The sequence below is a fragment of the Tachypleus tridentatus genome, chromosome 7 (assembly GCF_004210375.1).
Source record: "Tachypleus tridentatus isolate NWPU-2018 chromosome 7, ASM421037v1, whole genome shotgun sequence".
NCBI classification, from domain to species: domain Eukaryota; kingdom Metazoa; phylum Arthropoda; class Merostomata; order Xiphosura; family Limulidae; genus Tachypleus; species Tachypleus tridentatus.
The window spans coordinates 186,222,812-186,247,976 of NC_134831.1; the positions used below are offsets into that span (position 1 = coordinate 186,222,812).

The 25,165-nt window shown below is 35.3% G+C and overlaps 1 protein-coding gene across 1 annotated transcript in view; it reads left to right on the plus strand.

Annotated features, from left to right (window-relative positions):
* LOC143257500 (uncharacterized) overlaps window positions 1-25,165 on the plus strand; it is a 136,682-nt gene that overhangs the window by 43,866 nt on the left and 67,651 nt on the right. The window contains 1 exon segment of the mRNA XM_076516274.1: window positions 24,039-24,239. Coding sequence (XP_076372389.1) covers window positions 24,039-24,239 — 201 coding nt within the window.

Genomic DNA, 25,165 nt, shown 5'->3' on the forward strand with positions numbered 1-25,165 from the left:
TGGTCTTTAATAGTGTGCTTCCTGCTCAGTAGTAAAGATCACAACAAGGACTGGCTTTTAATACTGTACTTTCTGCTCAGTAGTAGAGATCAAATCAAGAACTGGCTTCTAATACTGTACTTTCTGCTCGGTAGTAGAGATCACATCAAGAACTGGCCTTTAATAGTGTACTTCCTGCTCAGTAGTAAAGATCGCAACGAGAACTGACTTTTAATACTTTTCTTTTCGGTGTTAGGGCTGATATTTTTATCATAGTATTGATCTTGAAGTTGGCTAGCCTTTCCTGCCCGTGCGCTTTCCTGGTGAGACGCCCTTCTTTCCCTCCATGCTGGAACTTACACTTACCACGTCATCACTTCCTTTTTGTAGTTGCTGATTTCAATTTCGGACGAACGAATTCCTGAAGAGTGAGAATGAAATGGTATAGACAACAACAAAGGTACTAAAGTAGAACCTAGACGTTAAGGTGTCGTTATTTCGGAGCTTGTTGGCAGGTATGACGTATGTCGATATCTTTCCTTTTAACTACTTGTATATCTGGGCTTTGTGAGTTTATATTGCACTAAAGTAATTTGTGAAGAGATGATTTTACTAGCGTTTCTGATTCACGTGGTTGTTATGAAGAGCATAGACTATTGCTTAAGATTTCTATCTTTGTTTAGAATGTAATAATCATAAGAATAATAATAAATAAAACTGAGGTACCACCATAATAAATCTAAGCTCATTAGTTTAGTAGGAAAATATAATTTATTGATCGAGATACACCGAAGTTTGTCCTGCGGCCAAAACAGTCTCCTGCAGAGCACAATGTGAGTTATTAGCAGGAGTTTGTTTGTTTATTTTGAATTTCGTGAAAAGCTACATGAGGGCCATCTGTGCTAGCCGTCCCTAATTTAGCAGTGTAAGATTAGAGGGAAGGCAGCTAATCATCACCACCCACTGCTACCTCTTGGGTTATTCTTTTACCAACGAAGAATGGGAATGACCGTAAAGTATAACGCCCTCACAGATGAAAGGGCGAGCATGTTTGGTGTGACGGAGTTTCGAACCCGCAACTCTCAGATTACGAGTTGAGTGCATAAACTACCTGGCCATGCCGGGCCTCTTAACAGGAGAGATAGTTCAGCGACTTTCCACCTTCTCTATCACAGACTGTGGTAACACAATCTATAACATATTTTGAGTAGATGTGCTGTATTGGACTCTTACTTCACATATTAAATCTATTTAGACATACTTCATGTATAACATTTCCAGTTTTGGTTTTCTTCCTATATTTTTCCTTTTCACCACAAGTACAGAAACTTTATTTAATATAATAACATGCTTAATGTTTATGATTTTTTTTTCATATTTGGTACACTGACAGATTTTTTTAACCTACAATCAGGAATATCATTTGGTGCAAATATAAGCGAAGTGTTTAAAGCTATTCAACAAAAACTGCTCAAATTTGACGAACATTTTTGTGCACGTCTACGCTAGAAGTTACGTCTAATATTTTTACTACAACTTCGCTTAATATTAAAAGTGGATCGTTTTTAGCATTTTGCCATTCGGATTAAAGAAATGTATTTACGGCAACATAACTATAAGGTAAAAGAAGATGCAAATATATAATATAAGTATTGGTTACGCCTAGCAAACTAGATTAGCAATTCCTAGTTCAAGTTTTCAAAATCTTACGAGTGTATGGTTATATTTGATTATTCATTGCTAACTTTTCAGCATAAATTTACTTACTTTTACCAGATTATTATAAAAAAGATAATTTAGCGTCATGTGACATTAGCTTGATCAATTAGCCTAACTAATGATGCTTAATACTGTTGTACCGAGTGTATGCGAGCGATGAGAAGAAACTGTTGATCTAGATTCTATGGCGTTGCTGTGAAAAAACGTTATCAACACTGTTTTAGAGAGGAAAATTACCACCATAAATTTTAAATATGGTTGGTTTTGTAAAGTATAGGTATGTTGCGAGCAATAGGGTTGCGATCCTAAAGTTAATATTGGTTACTACCAAGTGGCACTTTTTTACTTGCTGTGGTTGTTGATGTGTTTTGACAAAAAATCCTGATGTGTAATAAGAAAACACACTTTAGGTCTGAAATGAAAAGGCGCGATCTTAAAAGGATTGAGAATATGGCTTAAAATGAAATCAAAAGTGGTAGCTTGTTTGTTTGGAACTTCGCGCAAAGCTACTCGAGGGCTATCTGCGCTAGCCGTCCCTAATTTAACAGTGTAAGATTAGAGGGAAGGCAGCTAGTCATCACTACCCACCGCCAACTCTTGGACTACTCATTTACCAACGAATAGTGGGATTGGTCGTCACATTATAACGCTCCCATTGTTGAAAGGGCGAGCATGTTTGGTGTGACGGGGTTTCGAACCCTCGATACTCAGATTACGAGTCAAGTGCCCTTACCATCTGGCCATGCTGGGCCTAATAAAATAGAATATGAGGAAATGATAAGTGTGTAATGCAAGTTAAATAGTTGAATGAAAATACATTTAAATCAAATGAAGAGGGTATACTATTTAGAGACAGAGAAAGAGTTTTTATGTATAACGTTTCTTTTATTAGAAGTTCAGTATCGTGTTTGGCTGTTGATAGAATATGTCTATGAATTTTCATGTAACTCGCTTGTTATTACTATTATTTTTTGCATATTTGTTTTTTGACAACATTACTTTAAAGGCTTAACATTTTACAGCAGTCTTCCTTAGATGGGATTAAAATATTCTATACTAGCTGTCGTAAATTTATAATTAATAAAAAGTTATCCTAGGGCGCGAAGAATTGCTTCCTTTATAAGTAATTGTTAAAAACGCGAAAACGCCTGTAAAAATTGCAAAATGTGAAACCATAAATTTACACGTATCTCCGCGTAGATGGCCCCAACAAACCTCCATGACACATTTAGTGAAGATCCATCCATTCACAGGGGTCGAAGTAGTCGCAAAAAATACAAAAACACTCATAAAAAACTGCAAAACGCGAAACCGGAAATTTGAATGTAACCACGCATGGACCTAATGAACGTCTATACCAATCATATTGAAGATCCATTCACACGCTGCGATTTAGTTACATGGATATACAACATACAGTACAATTATACTTATATCTTATATATTTAGACTTATATTTAATTATTCAACGTCACATTGTCCGTTTAAAAAAGAGGTTATGGAGATAATGAAATACTCCTGACTTGACAGATTTTAGTATTTTTAACTATTTCATTCATTGTGACCCTTTACATCGTCCAGTGGTGGCAGGTGACATTTGACAGGCGAGTCATACATTACACGTGTCTATGTTTTCAACCAACTAAAACGAATGTACGTCACGTACGTTATTGTTAGGTTTTTTTTTTTTTATGAGGGCTACATGTTTATTAGTTATAGTCACTAAGGTTATATCTTTGCTGTTCAGTTGTATATAGTGTGGTTAGTATCCTTTAGCATGACTATACCGACTTCATCGATGGCACCAACTTTTATTGCGAGATTTTTGGGTTAAGGGTTGCCAGGGGGATTCTCATCATGATATCCCTACGCTTAAAAAAATATCTCTCTTGACCATGTGTTCTTCTAGAGGGACATGCCTTTCTTTTTCTCCAGCTTTTGTAAGTTTCGGCTGGATACTGCACATTCATTGCTCTTCCGGTAGTTTATCACTTCAGGGGAGAAATTCACCGAACGACATCAATCAATCGATCGTTTTCTCAACTCTTTCAACACTCGAATGTAAACAGGTGTAGGCTACTCTGAAAAGGCTGCCTTGTAACAAGTATGCTGTGTCACAGTAACTGGTTTAAGGTACATTTGGGCTCGTTACTGGATGACAGCTTTACGGTTATTACCTAGCAGCTGTAACCCTTACGTGGCTCACATGAATGCTGAGATTCCATGTGTAACCTGCAAGGATGTTTGAATATACACTCCCAGAGTAATATCCAGTTGGGTTAGCATGTGTTTTAATGAAATATGAGTTTGGTTGGTTGATTGTTGTTAAATACAAAGCTACACAAAGGGCTATCTCTGTTCTGCCCATCACCGGTATAGAAACCGAATTTTATCGTTGTAAACCTGTACAGTTAGCGTTAAGTCATAAGAGACGCCACAAAATGGGTAATTTACTTCCTTTGAAGGCTGAAAACAAATATATACCACAGCTTATTGGTATTTCTTTGGTAAAATATAAGCAACTTTCCATGATATGAAGAACATGTTTGAAAGACAAATCTCATTTTAAAATATAAATAACCTTCCAATGTTTCAGAAATTGATGTACTTCTTTCTGGCATAAGATGTTTTGATTTATTTCTCGAAAGAAACAATTACCAATTAAAGGAAAATACCATCGCACAAAGTTTAGACCGTGGAAATATATCATTATCTGGTGTTTTCATCAAGAGTAATTCAGAGGGTTAATGAAAATAATAGAGGTTCGTTAAGTTTCTCGTCTTTAATTATCATACTTATTTCAGGTATACTCTAAACGTTTCTTATGCAGAAAGTTGGACGATTACCAGTGTTTGTTGATTCCAGTAATTTTAGTATATATATAGGAAATCTGGATGTTTACTGGTGGTTGTTGTCTTCAATAATATAATATATGAATATAGGAAAGCTGGATGTTTAGTGGTGTTTGTTGTTTTCAATAATATAAATAAACTCTGGAAAGGTAGGGTTATTTTAATGTTTTGTCTCTCCAATAACTCAGGAATAAGTTGAAAGTTGATGAATATATATTTTTTTTCTGTTTCAGTTATAGTACAATAATTGATGGAGATCCTGATAAATTATTTTATGTACAAGTCAGATTATTCGATCTTTCCAATTTTACTTAATGCCTCTGGTAGATTTCGAGTGCAAGTCTGCTGACTAATTTATGAATAGCCTTATTTATATTTCTGGGATTTCGTCTTACGCGACACAACATAAACGAACATAGTTTTTATGCATACTACGATATAGATGTATAAAAACACGAATTTCTGTTGGATTAAAAAGTTGTTTCCAAAATGAGATAAAAACAAAATAAAACTCGTTTGGATGTACGACAACTATATCCTCAACATTACCGTATCTTCTCGGGTATTGAAACGAAATACAAGAACCTGTTTTCAGTCTTTACCTTCACCGTACACCAGACTTCTTTCACGTACTCCAACACCTGGCGAAAGTAAACAGTAAGTTTTAAATAATATTAATTGTGTCAAAAGTTTAAAGCAACGCACGATTCACGTGCCACAACTTTTTTTCTTTATTATTCATTCTAATTATCATCTACGCTCTCCGTTCATTTAATATTGTGAGTCGCACTTGCTTGAGTTGTGTCAGACAGGATTGTTGGTCTGAAGTGGCAAGTCACCTTTAGGGGCCAACTGATGATGGAAGGTGATCATTAACCGTGTACACGTGACATTTTTCCCGTCAGGAAGTTCAGGGAGTTTACACAAGAACACGTATGAAGGTAGCGGTTGACAGTTCATGGTAAAACGGTTGAATGAAGTGCTTTCATACGACAGTAAGCTACTCCGTGTAACCTGTAAGTTGTTTCCATATGTTTGTTTATTCTGTCAACATGGAACTTCAACTTGTTTTCTACGGTGTGAATTCTTGTAATTTGTTCATATTTATTTCCTATGGAATTTTATAAAAATAACACAATATATTTCGTTTTTACTTGTTGTTTTTTTTATCTGCACCTCCTTTATGAAAACCCTATTAATTTGCAGGACTAATTATTGAAGTAAACAACAGTTTGGTGACTGTTCGGTTGGTGTTCCTGTGTCCCAATAAACCTTGGTACAAGTTTTTTTTTATAGCTGTAATTGAACCGTTGTTAATGTAGGACAAATTCATCCGGTATTACTGTGTACCGATAATCCTTGATAGAGAATGTGCTACAGCTTTCTGCACTGACTGTAATTGAACCGATGTTAATTGAGAGCATATTCATCCGGTATTACTATGTACCGATCAACCTTTTAGAGAATGTGTTACAGGTTTTTGCTCTAATGTAACTGAACCGTTATTAATGTAGGACAGTTCGATATATGTGAATCATTATGACGTTTTTCACTCTTGAAAATACAATATTGGCCATTGACATATCTAGAACTGAGTAACTGGAATCAAGAAATGTGTAATGGGTCCGAAGATTGACATAGGTGTTTAAGTAGGACATTTTGAATAATAATAATATTACGTATATATAATGAAGTTATTTAGTCTCTATTACGTACATATAATGGAGTTATTTAGTCTCTGTCAGGTACGCGTAATGAAGTTATTTAATCTCTATTAGGTACATATAATGGAGTTATTTAGTTTCTGTCAGGTGCACGTAATGGAGTTATTTAGTCTCTGTCAGGTGCACGTAATGAAGTTATTTAGGATGTACAACTCCCATTTGGAATACAAAAAGATTATAATGATGTATGCACGTTATTCTGCTCTGAAGAGGAAAGTGTTTAAGATATTATCAAAATGTTTCATGTGTCCGTATAAAATTAGAATGAGTGTGTTCGGTACTTTTGGCTGCATTAATGAATTTATTTCAAATAATTTATAAAAGTTTATATGAGTTTTGTAAATGTCAAGTGCTAAGAATCTCAGTTTGGATCCCACGTTAGTAGGCTTGGCATAGCCGGTGATTAAGGTGCTTGCCTCGCAATTTGAGGCTCGCGAGTTAGAGCCCCCGTCACACAAAATATTTAATAAACAAGTCTAAGTACCAGGAGTGAAGCCATGGTTCCTCCTTAGATCAGTTGGTAATGTTTTATATCAAGGTTTAATAATCAAGAATTCTAAGTACCAGGAGTGAAGTCATGGATCCTCCCGAGATCAGTTCGTAATACTTTATAAAAGGTTCAATAATCAAGAATTCTAAGTATCAGGGGTGAAACTGTGTGTCCTTCTAAGATCAGCTGGTTATGTTTTATAAAAGGTTCAATAATAAATAATTCTAAGTACCAGGAGTGAAGCCATGAGCCTCCTGAGATCAATTGGTAATGTTTCATAAAAGTAATAGTGTTTTATAAAAGGTTTAATAATCAACAGTTTTAAATACCAGGAGTTAAAAGCAAGGTCTACCTTTCGAAAGCTCTCGGGTTATACGTTTTTTACTATTTTGTTTAAAAAATTCTTGAACCTACGTGTTTTTCTGACATCACAAATTTTATAAATAAATTGGTTATTACACATCTAACAATCACAGTTACGACAGAAAGTGTTCGTACCCCTGCGTCTTGAGTAGTGTTTTCCTAATAACATAAAAAGTATCACGATTAGGATAATGAAAGTAGAGTATATTATAAATATTATACTAACACACATCTACATAAAGTTTTATGTACATTAAACGACAAATAAACTGTTTATAAACAAATAATCAAACATAGGAGGGGCAGAAAGTGTTCGTGCGTCTACTTTTATGGTCAATTTTGTTGTTCAGGTGAATTACTTGGCGCAATTTCTCCTCATAGCCCTCCATGATAGTTTGACAGTATTCGACTGGTATTTTCTTCCATTCTTCTTTACACAAGGCCTCCAACTCTTGTAAGTGTTTCGAATGACGCTGATGAACCCTGGTTTTCAACTCATGTCAAATGTTTTCAATTGGGTTGAGATCGGGCGACTGCGATGGCCACTCCAGAACACTTATATGGTTCCTCTGCAACCAGGATTGCACATATTTTGATGTGTGCTTTGGGTCATTGTCGTGCTGGAAGATCGAACGACGTTCAAGCCGCAAGTTTCGAGCATCATTCTTGATATAAGTGCTAATATATTAACGTACTCTTCTTTTTCCATGATTCCGTTGACGCGGTGAAGCCCAGAAGGGCTGAAGAAACCCCATAGCATGATCGAGCCACCTCCGTGTTTAACTGTAGGGACGGTGTTATTTGGAAAATTTCGTTTCCCCTTCTCACGGAAAATATAGCGAACATCATTGTGGCCGAAAAGCTCAATTTTAGTCTCGTCTGACCAAAGAATACTCTTTCAATAGGTAAAGGGTTTATCTACATGCTTTCTTGCATACCTCAATCGTACTTCTAAATGAACAGGCTTTAAATATGTAGTTCTACGAGGACGGCATGCTTTGAACCCAGAAGAGCGTAACATGTTCGTAACTGTAGAGGTGCTTACTTCCACCCCAGTTTCCCTTACCAGTTTCCATATGTTATTATGTGTTAAACGAGGATTCCTGTTAACTTCTCTGAGAACCTTCCTCTTGGTTCTCTCTGGAATTTTGGTGGGGCGTCCGGAACGAGAGAGGTTAGCAGTTGATCCTGTAAGCTTAAACTTGGCAATTATGCTTTGAACAGTAGATTTCGGCACATTAAGTTGTGTAGCAATACCGGAAAGAGATACACGAGACTTTTATTTTACAATAATTCGGTTTTTTAAATCACTGGACAGTTGTTTCCTGTTCACCATGATGACTGAGCAGATAATGACGGAGACGGTGCTAAATTGCCGGAAGTAAATGTTTTGATGGCTAAATTCAAATAATTATGAACCCAGTGTCTAGTTCTGGAATGGTATAATGTAGTTTATTCGCTAAACTAAACACAATTTTTACGGGAGTATCAGTTTTTTGACACGTTCTGAAATGTACGAACACTTTATGCTCCACTTATTTTTGGTTATTTGTTTATAAACAGTTTATTTGTCGTTTAATTTACATAAAAATTTATGTAGATGTGTGTTAAATATTATAAATATTTATAATATATATTATACTTCTATTAGCCTAATCGTGACACTTTTTAAGTTATGAGCAACAAACCACTCGGGACGCAGGGGTACGAACACTTTCTGTCGTAACTGTAGCTTGTTGAATGCTTGCTATACAATTAAGTCTTAAATTTTTTGTTTTTCTTTTTCCAGAAATAAAAGAATTTGACTTATGCTTAAATAATCTTAATTAGGTCTACTTTCGTTTTAATTTCTGTTCAGAACTTAGTTTCCCTTATATGCTGACGTTGGTAATTAAGCTTATTCAACATTTGTAAGCGAGAACAGAAACTCATTAACTATTTCTACTTCTTTTGGAATTCTTAAGAAGGATGTGCTTGACACACTAAAACTCTCAACATTTGTTTGTCTTAAGTATTCACGCTTATTACTTCTGTAACAACAAAAATCCAACATAATTTTCGAATAGGTTACAATCATCTTGTGACTTAGATTGGTATTTATGTTATCAAAATGACAACAAAATATCGGTAAACTAAACTCATTGCATATCTGACTATAAAAATGTTATATATATGTGTGTGTGTGTTTTCTTATGGCAAAGCCACATCGGGCTATCTGCTAAGTCCACCGAGGGGAATCGAGCCCCTAATTTTCGCGTTATAAATCCGTAGACTTACCGCTGTAACAACGAGGGACGTATGTATATGTGAAATTATGATACGTTATCCAGATTTGACTTGCTTTGCACGGTAACAGGAAACTGCCCGAAAGTGTACAGGACTGTTTTGTTTCAGAATTTTTGCACGATTAAAGGGATTAAAAATATCCGAAAATATGGCTCATCACCTTTTTTTTAACTAGTCTTTTGGGTTTAAAATTAAAGACATTAGTATTTAATTAGTTAAAGGAGTCAATTATTATCTTTCGCAAAGCAGGGTATGCAATTAGCATCTTGGTCTTGCATGGCCAAGTGGTTAAGGCACTCGACTCGTAATCCAAGGGTCGTGGGTTCGAAGCCCCGTCACACCAAACATGCTCGCCCTTTCAGCCGTGGGGGCGTTATAACGTGACGGTCAATCTCAGTATTCGTTAGTAAAAGAGCAGCCCAAGTGTTGGCGGTGGATGGTGATGACTAGCTGCCTTCCCTCTAGTCTTACACTGCTAAATTAGGAACGGCTAGCGCAGATAGCCCTCGTATAGCTTTGCGCAAAATTCTAAACAAACAAGCAGTTACCATCTAATGATGCCATTAGGAGTTTCACAACAAAAGAGAGAAGGAAGGGGGAACATTATTTAACATTGTCCTTCATACAAACTTTGCTTCCTTAACGAGTAGTCTCATTTAGTTATTATGAAAAAATATTCAATAAATACCTCTCTCCCCATGTACTTATTGTTAAATAATCTTAATTAGATCTACTTTTGTTTTAATTTCTGTTCAGAACTTAGTTTCCGCTATGTGTTGATGAAAGTAACTAACCTTATACAATATTTGCAAGCGAGAACAGAAACTCATTAACTTCTTATCATTTCCTTTTTTATTCTCAGCGGTAAATTTGAGGGCTTATAACGTTAAATATTGGGTTTTGATATCTGCTGTGTCCAGAGCCCAGGTAGTCATTTGTGTAGCTTTGTGTTTAGAAACAGACAAACAAAAGAATAAAAACAATTGTGACAGAACGATGCATTATATTTTAAAACTTGTAAAATCATTTCCAAAATATTTGTATGACTTGCTAGTATTTTGCCGTTGGTGGTTTCGCTTAATTGAATGACACGTGCAAACCTGTCTTAGCTAAAGAGCTCAATTTTAAACTGCTGCTATCTAAACTGAATTATGTTTGTTATTTGTATAATTTTAGTTACTTCGGTGTTGGGAGAACGTAGCAAGTATTTTATAAAGGGAAAACCAAGTTTCAAGGTGTTTTTCCTTTGCTTAGATTTCTGGTCAGTAAAGAATCTAATCACATAATTACATCGCTTTCATATTACCTTCATCATTTGGAAGTGTAGTAGTTTTTTCTAAATGTAAAACCTGAACTATCTTAGCGATTTTTACTGATTCCACTTGACAAACTTTTAATAGGTTCTTTATTTTCACCTGAAGTGTCACACTTGTTCTTGTGTGTAAAATTTTACTTTCCAGACCCAATGTTCAACAGAGCTTAGGCAGTTATTAGCTGTTATTAACTCCATTCAATAATTCAATATGAAACTCGTATGTTGTGATTTAACTGCTTTAGTTCTAGATTTATGTCTAGAGTTCGTTGCTTCTGGACAACAGTATTAATTAGCATTGAAATAACCTATCACAAAGGGGCAGGCTATACTGATCTTAATTCAGTTAAGTTGTATCTCTAACTAGAGTATCAGGTTAAAACTGGCATTATTATCTTGATTTATCAGAAAATTGATGGGTAGAGTTGACTTTCCTTCCCCTTCTTTAGAGAACAAAGTTTGACTTTTCGGTACACTTCAATATCTGATTGGGCCCTCGTCGCCACTATTATATTGCTGATTCAAACACACCTATCTTCTGCTTTGGTGGTCGCCACAAACTGATTTCAGTACACTTCAACATTTGACTGGGCCCTCGTTGTCACTATTGTATTGCTGATTCGAACACACATACCTTCTGCTTTGCTGATGATGTACCTTTCTATTGTGGAAGGCTTAGAGGAAATTCAAATATTATCCACTTTTTGTGAGGTGACCAGTTATTTCAGTTGATGAAAGATAGATTTGGGTCAGAAACAACTGCCCACTGTTTAGAAACCTTTCAGAGCTGTCCTTCTGCACAATCTACTGATGGGGTTGTGATGAATTGGAAACTTGATGGGTGTGCTGAAAGTGTCTCTCTACTATATCTGGATATTTTAGACTGATCATGGCAGTTGCCATGGGTAATGAGCCTAGCGTGTCACATATTAAAGAATTTGACAGAGTATCAGTGGGTATTTTGAATAAAAAAATTGGACCTATACACATTAGTTTCGGTGTGGAACACTCACAAATTCTTAAATCTTTAATTCTGTAAGACACTTGAGAGAGAGAAACGTGAAAGCATCGAATCGAAATAACTAGTCTGCAATAATCATACCTTTTTCATTATACAATAATCATACCTTGTTCTTTATACAATAATCATACTCTGTTTATTATACAATAATCATACCTTGTTCATTATACAATAATCATACTCTGTTTATTATACAATAATCATACCTTGTTCATTATACAATAATCATACTCTGTTTATTATACAATAATCATACCTTGTTCATTATACAATAATCATACCTTGTTCTTTATACAATAATCATACTCTGTTTATTATACAATAATCATACTCTGTTTATTATACAATAATCATATATTCATTATACAATAATCATACTCTGTTTATTATACAATAATCATACCTTGTTCATTATACAATAATCATACCTTGTTCTTTATACAATAATCATACTCTGTTTATTATACAATAATCATACTCTGTTTATTATACAATAATCATACCTTGTTCATTATACAATAATCATACTCTGTTTATTATACAATAATCATACCTTGTTCATTATACAATAATCATACTCTGTTTATTATACAATAATCATACCTTGTTCATTATACAATAATCATACCTTGTTCTTTATACAATAATCATACTCTGTTTATTATACAATAATCATACTCTGTTTATTATACAATAATCATATATTCATTATACAATAATCATACTCTGTTTATTATACAATAATCATACCTTGTTCATTATACAATAATCATACCTTGTTCTTTATACAATAATCATACTCTGTTTATTATACAATAATCATACTCTGTTTATTATACAATAATCATATCTTGTTCATTATACAATAATCATACCTTGTTCATTATACAATAATCATACCTTGTTCATTATACAATAATCATACTCTGTTTATTATACAATAATCATACTGTGTTTATTATACAATAATCATACCTTGTTCATTATACAATAATCATACTGTGTTTATTATACAATAATCATACCTTGTTCTTTATACAATAATCATACCTTGTTCATTATACAATAATCATACTCTGTTTATTATACAATAATCATACTCTGTTTATTATACAATAATCATACCTTGTTCTTTATAGAATAATCATACCTTGTTCATTATACAATAATCATACTCTGTTTATTATACAATAATCATACCTTGTTCATTATACAATAATCATACCTTGTTCATTATACAATAATCATACTCTGTTTATTATACAATAATCATACTCTGTTTATTATACAATAATCATACTTTGTTCATTATACAATAATCATACTCTGTTTATTATACAATAATCATACCTTGTTCATTATACAATAATCATACTCTGTTTGTTATACAATAATCATACCCTGTTTATTATATCGGTGGCTTATGCGAAACCGTATTTTGATGTTCCTAATTAGGAGTAATTACAATCAGGTACTGTATGACTCTTAAGTTGGAGGTTCTGAGAACTTGGCTAGTGGACTTTAATCTAGTGTCTGACACAGAAAAATATCTTTGAAAATGTTTTATTGAAAAAAAACAAATTTTATTTTGTTTCTTTTGGCTTACTAGGTATAACGGGAATGAACATAAACAAACAAAACAGACAGGAGCTTTATTTTAGTGAAAACTGGAACAAAAAATGACCCAAATCGAAAATAAAGGCAGCAAAACTTTCATCAGATTCTCATGCCTCCTAGCGGCTCAGCAGTAATTCTGAAGGCTTATAATACTAAAAACCGAATGTTGATATCCGTGGTGGGCACATCACAGATAGCCCATTGTGAAGCCTTGTTCTTTAACTACAAACAAACAGAAGCTCACAAGCCACTTCCTTTAAAAACAGACAGAACTTAAAATTTCCAGGTTTAATCTAAACACATTATTATCTCTGTTGATTAAGAGCTTGAAAATTGTGTTAACTCTGATATCTAATTCAATCACCAGATTTGATTCGTGACATTTTTTTTATCCTCACATTTTCAGCCTTGGTCTTGCAATTCCACAAGACCAAATTCTAGTCATTTGTTTGTTTCTTTTGAATTTCGCGCAAAGTACACGAGGGCTAGATGCGCTAGCCATCCCTAATTTAGCAGTGTAAGACTGGAGGGAAGACAGCTAGTTATCTCTCATCACCTACCTCCAACTCTTGAGCAACACTTTTACCAACGAATAGTAGGATTGACCATAACAGTTTAATGCCCTTACGGCTGACAGGGCGAGCATGTTTGGTGTGACGGGGATTCAAACCCGCGACCATCGGATTATGATTAGAGCGCTCTAACCACTTAGTTATTCCGGGCAATTCTGTTAATATGGGACCAACATCTCAGTGAAGATTGAGAACAGTTGTAGAAACGACCACTCCCATAGCCATGTTTGCAGGAAACGAATAATTGGTTTTCAGGTGAAACCAGGACTTTGGCTATAGTTATAGAAATAACTTCCAATCCAAACAACATGATGGTATAGCTTGTGGTAACAAGAAATATAGAGTCACCATTTTTACACCTCTGACGATAGTGCTAGGCAAATGTGGTTTTCTTTACCAATCCTTTAATGGTTTTTATTGAATAAGCCAGCAGAGCCGAATAATTAGCGTCTTCGGACTGTGAATTCGGTTGTTCATGGTTCGAGGTCCGTTGCCACAAAATGGTACTTCCCACTCAGAAGTTGCAGGTGAGAGACAGGAGTGATCTCAGATCCCGCTATTAAAACAATAATAGGCTATGAGTTAGCGGTGAATGTTGTTGTTTAGGCCTCCCAATGGCACAGCGGTATGTCTGCCCACTCATGTCACTAAAAACCAGGCTTCGATACCCATGGTGAGCAGAGCACAGATATCCCTTTGTGAAGATTTGTGCATAATTCCAAACAAACAAACAAACTGTTGTTTAGTTGCCTTTTCTGTAGTCTATCAGGTCGAAATTAAGGACAGCTTTTGTATATGCATATATATATATATACCTTGTACAGGTCTTTGCAAAAACGCTACATTCAAATAAATGATTTTGGAACATTTCGCCACAGATAATTTGTCACATTCCATATTCGTCACTGTCATAATTAGTCGCAGTTTTTATTCGCCACATTTTACTGGAATCGAATAGTGACGTCATTTTTATATATCCATATAAATGGATTTTACCTCATTTTCACTTTTAAACTTTTTTCCTAAAACCTACTTTTCGGTTTTAAAAATATTTAGCTCAATAATTATTACAAGTGCTACGAATTAAGCTGTGACCAACTATCTGTGCGACGAATTGTGTTTGACGAATACGGATGACGAGAAACCCACTTGAAATAAAAATGAATCTCAGAACGGCTGGTATGGGTATTAACACTTTTATTGATAAGCAGAAAACAACGTTTTGACCTTTCTAGGTCATCTTCAGGTTAACAAAGAAAGTTTGTTAACCTGACGATGACCTAGGAAGGTCGTTCTGGGATGCAACGAATTGTCCGGATATCCAAACAAACTGTTTATACTGCACTGTAACATTCTATAGTTTAGATCTGAACATAACTATTATTTTTTCTATTCAACCGTTTTCATGTACTTTGCTGAGAGTTCTTGTTTGAACCAGCATCTCACGTCTGACCTGTTGTAAGTTCACCCCTTAGGGTTTGTCACCTCTCTGGTAAATGCCAGTGTGGTTAGTTTTTAATCTTCGTACACATTGGTCGATGTTGTTAGCCACCGCCTCTTTGTGATTAGCGAATGTCTGGGTAAGATAAATGATTTCAGAATTGGGGGGGAGGGGAGGGGGTAAGCTTCAAAGGCTTGTATCAAATGCTAGCCTGACTGAAAGCAATGTCGGGAGAGATGGGGGAAGAAGTGTGTTCAAGTGCTTAGCTACTGTCATTTCACGTTTGATTTTATCTATCATAGCTTAGCATTTGTATGTGACCTGTTTTATAAACAATCTTTCTTTCTTTTCTCTCTGAACTTTGTTTGGTGTGTTGTTTTCCGCATCTGCTTACTTCATGTACGTATTATTCAGCTGGACAACTACATCGGCTTAATCTCTGGTAAAGTTTTGCACTCTTTAACAATGGAATATTAATTATTCCTATAATGTGTTTGTCCAGTTAATTACTGTGCATAAATGCGAAGAAAGTTTGATCAGTTTGCACTTTTTTGATAACTAGACTGTGGTTTTCGGTAACTCTTTTGGAGCTCATGTACAGATTTTTCTGGTTCCTTTTATGACCAATAGGTGACGTATAAGGACGAGCAATTTTCTCTACATCCATGGTAACAGTTGTTTTGAAATTTGTATTGATAAATCTGTGAACATGTTTGTCACAGTCTTTCTACTTCACCTATTTAATTGTCTTCTCTATATACCTAATGAAGGTAGCCTAGTGGTTATCCTGCTGGGCTGCAAATCAAGGGCCTAAGAATCGAATTACGATGCCGCTCTTCACTTTCAGTTGTGGTAGTGTGTTATAAAAGTGACAGTTACTGCCGTTTTTCTGTTTGAAGGGTTGCTGCTTAGTTGATGAGTAACTTAAAAATAAGAATGGCCTAAGGGCCTCAGACTTGGTCATTTATTAACATTTTGAGTTCCAATTCTCTATACAGCTATAGCTGACTAGCTCCATCAGGTTTACTATCCAGTTTATCTAATAAATTTAAGCCATTGTTCATTTTTATCATAATATCTGTAATGCTCGAAGAGTCTAGAGTCTAGAAAATGAAACGTGCCAAATGTTCGTTCAGTTGTCACATATTTTTCTGGTAGGAACTGTAAAGGAAAAATCCAACCTCAATAGGAGTAATAAATGTCTTGTAGGGGCCTAATAAAATCGACTAGTATCTTGCAGTTTGTTACCAGATGTTTTTTACACTTGACCAGAAAATGTTCCTGAGATTTGCGTATATTTGAAGTGACCATAATCAAATGGCGATATACAGATTTAGTGTAGACAAGTTTGGTTTGGTTTTTGAATTTCGCGCAAAGCTGCACGAGAGCTATCTGCGCTAGCCATCCCTAATTTAGCAGTGAAGGCAAGAGTAAAGGCAGTTAGTCAACACTACCCACTGCCAACTCTTGAGTTACTCTTTTACCAACGAATAGTGGGATTGACTGTAACATTATAACGCTCTCACAGCTGAAATGGCGAGCATGGTTGGTCTGATGGGGATTCGAACCCGCGACCATCAAATTACAAGTAGAGCGCCCTAACGACCTGGTCATGCCGGGCCAGTTCCATAGCGAAACCGGTTTGGGAGATAATAGGTTTACAGTTACACTCGGCACTGCATCTTATAGTGGTATATCATGAAACAAAACTTAAATGATAAATCCACATGCAAACTCATATAACTATAGAAAATTCGTGTATAAACAACATCTACAGAAATGGTATAGTATTCTTTGTCGTCGCGTCGACCAGATATAACTTGAAACCTCACCGCTCAAGTGATCATGGAGTGGGCGGAATATGTTGTCAGTATGAACAAAGTTTCTTAACATAAAGGTGTTTATTTATGCCTACCTTCGCGAAATTAGCCATCAGAATGCGTTTCAATCCTTATTTGTTTGTGTAGTTGCTAGGGGAAGTGACACTAGAAACTCCTATTGGCACTTATGATCATTTTCACGTCTACCTTCACAGAATTAGCCACCAGAGTACGTTACATGTTTTTACGTGTAGCTGCTAGGGACTATGACACCTAGTGGTACCTATGTTTTTCATGTCTACCAGCGAATTAGCTAGCAGAGTGCATTCCATTACGTATTTGTGTATTTAGTAGGTACGGATTATGATACCAGAAACTCCTACTGGTACCTACCATCAAGTGATTGAAGGGCTTGGAGAATATATTACTTTTTTTCTCTTTAACCTCTCGTTTTTTTATTAAGAGTCGCCTAGAAAAAGAGAACATTGTCAAACCGGTGAGCCAACTAGTGGTTCGTTCACACTTTATATGCCTGTAGTTACAAATTCTTTTCATACTGTGTCAAAAACCTGTTAAAGTGGTTCAGTAATATGTATATTGTTTTTTACACTTTCTTTACTTGAAGACTACTATTTATTTTCAGTGTTTCCATTGTCTTAACCTTTAGCTGAAATGTGGAACTCAATTAGACTGGAACAGATACATGTCTTTCAAATGATGGGTTAATGAACGTTCATTGAGAACAGTGCAGTTTCATACACGTGTTGCATTGGTCTGACTACGACAGTCAAAATAGTCCTTCCATTTAGGGCCGAGTGAAGACAAGTCACAACGCTATCTTTCCATTAGTAGTAGCTGCTATACGTAATAATTTATCCTCTTATTGCGAGAATATAGATCACAGCTACATACAAAACTAAATCACATTTCAGTTTTATTTTCCATAAGGTGGTTATTTCACGTTAAGGACGAAGTTTAGTTTCCTAATAATCATATGTGTAACTGTTTAGTTTTTAATGATTTGAGATGTATCTAAGTGTGTTTAGTTTTTAATGATTTGAGGTGTATCTAAGTGTGTTTAGTTTTTAATGATTTGAAGTGTACCTCAGTGTGTTTAGTTTTTAATGATTTGAAGTGTACCTCAGTGTGTTTACTTTCATAATGATTTGAGGTGTATCTAAGTGTGTTTCGTTTCAATATAGTTTGAAGTGTTTCTAAGTGTGTTTACTATCTTAATAAAATAAAATATGATTTGCCTTAATTTGTACGCCGGAATTTTGCTATCTGTTGATTTAAGAAGTTAACTTTGATCTATATATGTGTGTGTGTATGTGTGTGTATGCGTGTTTTAACTCTTTGTTTTAACATGTTATTGAACTTAATATATTTTTTATTTTGTAACTGTGTGACGCAAACATCTGTTGTGTTGTCAACATTCCTTAGCTCGACTCTTCTTCGCCAACATTTTAATGTTTCTAAATTTAAAATACGTCAAGAAATACCAAATTGTTAGGTTTTGAATCCATCGTCCTTAAATGTTAAAATCTAGAGCAGAATTTTAATGTAAATATATAACAAAAGGTGACCACCAGCATGTTTATATAACACAGAAGACATTCAGTGTACCACCAGCATGTTTATATAACACACGAGATAAGCAGTTGTCCACCAGCATGTTTATATAACACAGGAGACATTCAGTGTGCCATTAGCATGTTTATACAACACAGGAGATATTCATTGTGCCACCAGCATGTTTATAAAACACAAGAGACATTCAGTGTATCACCAGCATGCTTATACAACACAGGAGACATTTATTGCACCACTATCATGTTTATACAAGTCAGGAGACATTCATTGTACACCCATCATGTTTATACAACACAAGAGAAATTCACTGTACCACCATCATGTTTATACAAGTTAGGAGATATTCAGTGTTCCACCAGCATGTTTATACAACACGGGAGACATTCATTGTACCACCAGCATGTTTATATAACACAGGAGACATTCATTGTACCACCATCATGTTTATACAAGTCAGGAGACGTTCATTGTACCACCATCATGTTTACAAGTCAGGAGGCATTCATTGTACCACCATCATGCTTATACAAGTCAGGATACATTCAGTGTTCCACATATATTGTTACATAACTCGGTAGATACTTAAATAGTGTTCCACTCATATATTATTCCATGACTCAGCAGATAATTAAACAGAGTTCCACTCAAATATTGTTCCATAACTCAGTAGATATTTAAACAGTATTCCACGTTACGTAACTCAGGATATATTTAAACAGTGTTCCACTCATATATTGTTGCATAACTCAGAAGATATTTAAACAGTGTTCCATGTTACGTAACTCAAGAAATATTTACATAGTGTTTTACTCATGTATTGTTCCGTAACTCAAGAAATATTTACATAGTGTTCTACTCATGTATTGTTCCGTAACTCAGGAGATATTTAAACAATGTTCCACTCATGTATTTACATAACTCAGGAGATATTTAAACAGTGTTCCACTCATATATTGTTACATAACTCAGGAGATATTTAAACAGGGTTCCACTCATATATTGTTACATGACTCAGGAGATATTTAAACAGGGTTCTACTCATATATTGTTACATGACTCAGTAGATATTTAAACAGTGTTTCACTCATATATTGTTACATAACTCAGGATATATTTAAACAGGGTTCCACTCATATATTGTTACATGACTCAGTAGATATTTAAACAGGGTTCCACTCATATATTGTTACATGACTCAGGAGATATTTAAACAGGGTTCCACTCATATATTGTTACATGACTCAGTGGATATTTAAACAGGGTTCCACTCATATATTGTTACATGACTCAGGAGATATTTAAACAGGGTTCTACTCATATATTGTTAATGACTCAGTAGATATTTAAACAGGGTTCCACTCATATATTGTTACATGACTCAGGAGATATTTAAACAGTGTTCCACTCATATATTGTTACATGACTCAGTAGATATTTAAACAGGGTTCCACTCATATATTGTTACATGACTAAGGAGATATTTAAACAGGGTTCCACTCATATATTGTTACATGACTCAGTGGATATTTAAACAGGGTTCCACTCATATATTGTTACATGACTCAGGAGATATTTAAACAGGGTTCTACTCATATATTGTTAATGACTCAGTAGATATTTAAACAGGGTTCCACTCATATATTGTTACATGACTCAGGAGATATTTAAACAGTGTTCCACTCATATATTGTTACATGACTCAGTAGATATTTAAACAGGGTTCCACTCATATATTGTTACATGACTCAGGAGATATTTAAACAGGGTTCCACTCATATATTGTTACATGACTCAGGAGATATTTAAACAGTGTTCCACTCATATATTGTTACATGACTCAGTAGATATTTAAACAGGGTTCCACTCATATATTGTTACATGACTCAGGAGATATTTAAACAGGGTTTCACTGATATATTGTTACATGACTCAGTAGATATTTAAACAGTGTTTCACTCATATATTGTTACATAACTCAGGATATATTTAAACAGTGTTCCACTCATATATTGTTACATGACTTAGGATATATTTAAACAGGGTTCCACTCATATATTGTTACATAACTAAAGATATATTTAAACAGTGTTCTACATATGTAGTTACATAAGCTTGAAGATACTTAAACAGCATGTTCACAAAGTCGAGGATGTTGATAAACAATGTTCCACACGTGTGGTTACATAACTCAAAAACTTTTCTTTGTAAAAAGATTATCGAAATGTATTCGTTGTTTAGAAACCTGAAAGGGAAGTGTTAATATCAGAAGGTATTCTATAATCCTGAACATCCCCACACGAGCTAGCCCAGCATTTGTTTCTATTAAGTCTTGGATGTTCAATAGGAGTCATTCCAGGTAACAATGATTTTGAGTTACTTCGATAACTCTTGATGAATGAAGTTTGACACAACTTCTAAAATGAAATAATTAATTTAAGAGACGACATTTTAAAGTTAAGAATCGCTATGGAAATCGTATTATGATGTACCGTACATGAACTTCAAGATTACATCTTCAGGCTTTACTGTGCCTTCATTTTCATCAGATATTGAAACTAATGATTTCACGTCCCTTTCTGAAGGTGTAACGATATTTTTGTCTCCCCCTGTTTTGTTTCGTTGTCAATGTAGTAATTATAATTAGTTGACGAATTTTCGATTCAGTTGATACGTCAGTTCGACCGCGATATTTTCGAATAATTTCTTCCCTCATCTGAAGTGGACCAATCGTTTATCTACATTGGTTTGCTTTCTGTTTACAACGTAACTTTTCCATGTTTGTTCTCATGGTCACTGGCCCCGTCCAGCGAATTAAACCTCGAGAATAATTCCAAATGTTTTCTCAAACTCTCCGGAATGATTCATTTTTGAACTACACCAAGATGGCTCGTGTGGCAGGTGTTAATATTTTCCATTGGTAATTTATTTAGTTCAAATTATGTACATTTGTATCATTAAAAGCATGAATAAACAGCTATATGATTGTTTATAACTTTAAATGTTTTTATTATTATTATTACATAGTAATTCCTTCCATTATTGCGTGTTGTTGTGTTTGTAATGTATTCATAAGGTTGCATGTTGGTTATCACTGTTATAAACGAACCAGTTTCTGTGATCATTTGTCGTATATTGCATCATTGTTTAAGGTAGAGGCGTTGATAGACAGTGGTACATACACCCTGTACCCTAAATCTTTATGTAATGTCTGCAAAAAAAAAAAAAATCAGAATAGAAAACCCTGATCGACTTCACATTGAAATTCCGAAAATATTCGCGCCTATGGGCCCGTAGATAAAGCATTTTGCTTCTCAGCTTACAGTCGTTGTCACTGAAGTTGAGATTTATACCTGAATAATACAGTTACGGTATCTATATTGGGTTAAAGCTGTTTTACACTAGGCTCACAATACTACCCGAGTAAAGATATTATGATTCGAGTATAGATTTTTTTGATGAATTAAAGCTTTTGTTACTATTATTTCTAAGGTTATCTGGGTCGTACTCATTTAAAACATCAGTAACATAGTGTCAAACAGACACGTTACGTTTAGACATATACTTTGTAAAATTATTTATGTTACCTCTACAAGTTTTGGTACGAAAGGAAAATGCCTGTTTCATTAAAGCAAGATAAAAAGAGTCACGTGTATTTATTTGTTAGCAACTTGTCTACTAAAGTGAGTAAGCTGAAAGCGTATGGACTTCAACGCTAAAATTCGAGGTGTGTTCTCCCACGGTGAATAGAGTGCATATAGTTCAATGTAAAACTTTGCAATGAAACAAACAAAAAGCACAAACACAGTACAGTCACTAGGACTTTCTGTGTAAATACTGTTTGTTACTGGAATTCAAATATTTTATCTTCTAAGTACAAGATGTATCCTTGCAATTAAACTCAGAAGTCATTAAGATGCGATAAGTAAGTCAACTTCAGAAGTCGTCAGGATATATGGTAAGTAGGTCAAACCTAAAAGTAATCATGATATAAGTAAGAAACTATAGTGTGTTTGGCACTAAATATGTACGCACTTCTTTGATGTCATTTCATGACTAGCTAGAGTACCCTTTCCTTGGACGGAAGTTATGTCAATTCATGATTAACGAAAGGTTATCTTAGGATATGAGAAGTTGCTTCCCTTATATGTAGTTGTTAAAAAATTGCAAAACAAAATGTGAAACGTCAAATTTGCATGGATCTAATGAACCTCTATGCCAAATTTTATAAAGATTCCATCCACATCCTGTGATGTAGTTACATTGATGTACAACAGTCAATACTATTATATTTATGTAGATATGTAAATATATATTAAAAGATTCGATTAAACCTTCTACATAAAGTAATTTGATGATAAGTTATTACACCAGTATTCCAAACTTTTCATTGGTTAAATCTTTCTTTATTGTAAATATTTTCATTGAATGATATTTCCACATATCCTTCATGAAATCCCTTCTTTTATCCTTCGTTCATAATTATGGTCATTTGTGGGGCCCGGCATGGCCAGGTGGGTTACGGCGATCGACTCGTAATCTGAGGGTCGCGGGTTCGAATCCCGGTCGCACCAAACATGCTCGCCCTTTCAGCAGTAAGGGCGTTATAATGTTATGATCAATCCCACTATTCGTTGGTACAAGAGTAGCCCAAGAGTTGGCAGTGAGTGATGATGACCAGCTGCCTTCCCTCGAGTCTTACACTGCTAAATTAGGGACGGCTAGCACAGATAGCCCTCGCGTAGCATTGTGCGAAATTCAAAAAACAAACAAACGGCCATTTGTATTCCTTAATGTACGTATCATTTCCTTTCATTTACAGACTTTGTTTATCATCTTATATTGTTCTCATCCTGATGACTTCTTACGTTCTAGCCATTAGGATGATTAAGAAATAGTGTTATTAAAATTCTTAACATGGTAAAAATAGAACAACGCATTATGAACATACCTCTCAAGACACTTACAGGGATGTTTTTAGCACCACTAACTAGTAAGACTAATTTCAATAAAAGACGCTTTCTTCATTTTCTTGCACGCGATGTACGTTAAAACCCGTTTGCTTTTGTTCTTTTCACGTAACTGTTATAAAGCGTAATTACTTGCAGCGAACGGAATTGAGGCGAAACGGTTCGTACCTGGTTAATATGTAAACACTTCCAATAATCTGACATTCTGAAGCATGTATGAAAACTTTTATCGCTACATAAGGTTGTGTCTTTCTAACGTCTTTAATATTGTTTAAATGCCAGCTTCGAGAAGTTCGAGCGAAAGACAGGACAATACATCAGCTGGAAAAGGAACTTAACCTGCAATGTGGCCAGCGAATCTTCGAGAAAAACGAGCCAGTTGAGCAACTCTTGCAGCTTCTAAAAGAAGCCAGCAACGATTCAAACTGCAGTTACCGAGGAAACGCTTATGAAGAAAATGTTAACAGCGTCACTGCGGTCCATGTAAGATTGTTATTAAATAAAAGTTGCTTTTGTGCTGATACACTACACCTGTTAGTGAGTGAGGGGGAAGTTGCTTTTGTGCTGATACACCACACCTGGTAGTGAGTGAGGGGAAGTTGCTTTTGTGCTGATACACCACACCTGTTAGTGAGTGAGGAGGAAGTTGCTTTTGTGTTGATACACCACACCTGTTAGTGAGTGAGGGGGAAGTTGCTTTTGTGTTGATACACCACACCTGTTAGTGAGTGAGGGGGAAGTTGCTTTTGTGTTGATACACCACACCTGGTAGTGAGTGAGGGGGAAGTTGTTTTTGTGTTGATACACCACACCTGTTAGTGAGTGAGGGGGAAGTTATTTTTGTGCTGATACACTACACCTGTTAGTGAGTGAGGGGGAAGCTGCTTTTGTGCTAATACACCACACCTGGTAGTGAGTGAGGGGAAGTTGCTTTTGTGCTGATACACTACATCTGTTAGTGAGTGAGGGGGAAGCTGCTTTTGTGCTAATACACCACACCTGGTAGTGAGTGAGGGGAAGTTGCTTTTGTGCTGATACACCACACCTGTTAGTGAGTGAGGAGGAAGTTGCTTTTGTGTTGATACACCACACCTGTTAGTGAGTGAGGGGGAAGTTGCTTTTGTGTTGATACACCACATCTGTTAGTGAGTGAGGGGGAAGTTGCTTTTGTGTTGATACATCACACCTGTTAGTGAGTGAGGGGGAAGTTGTTTTTGTGCTGATACACTACACCTGTTAGCGAGTGAGGGGGAAGTTGCTTTTGTGTTGATACACCACACCTGTTAGTGAGTGAAGGGGAAGTTGCTTTTGTGTTGATACACCACACCTGGTAGTGAGTGAGGGGGAAGTTGTTTTTGTGTTGATACACCACACCTGTTAGTGAGTGAGGGGGAAGTTGTTTTTGTGCT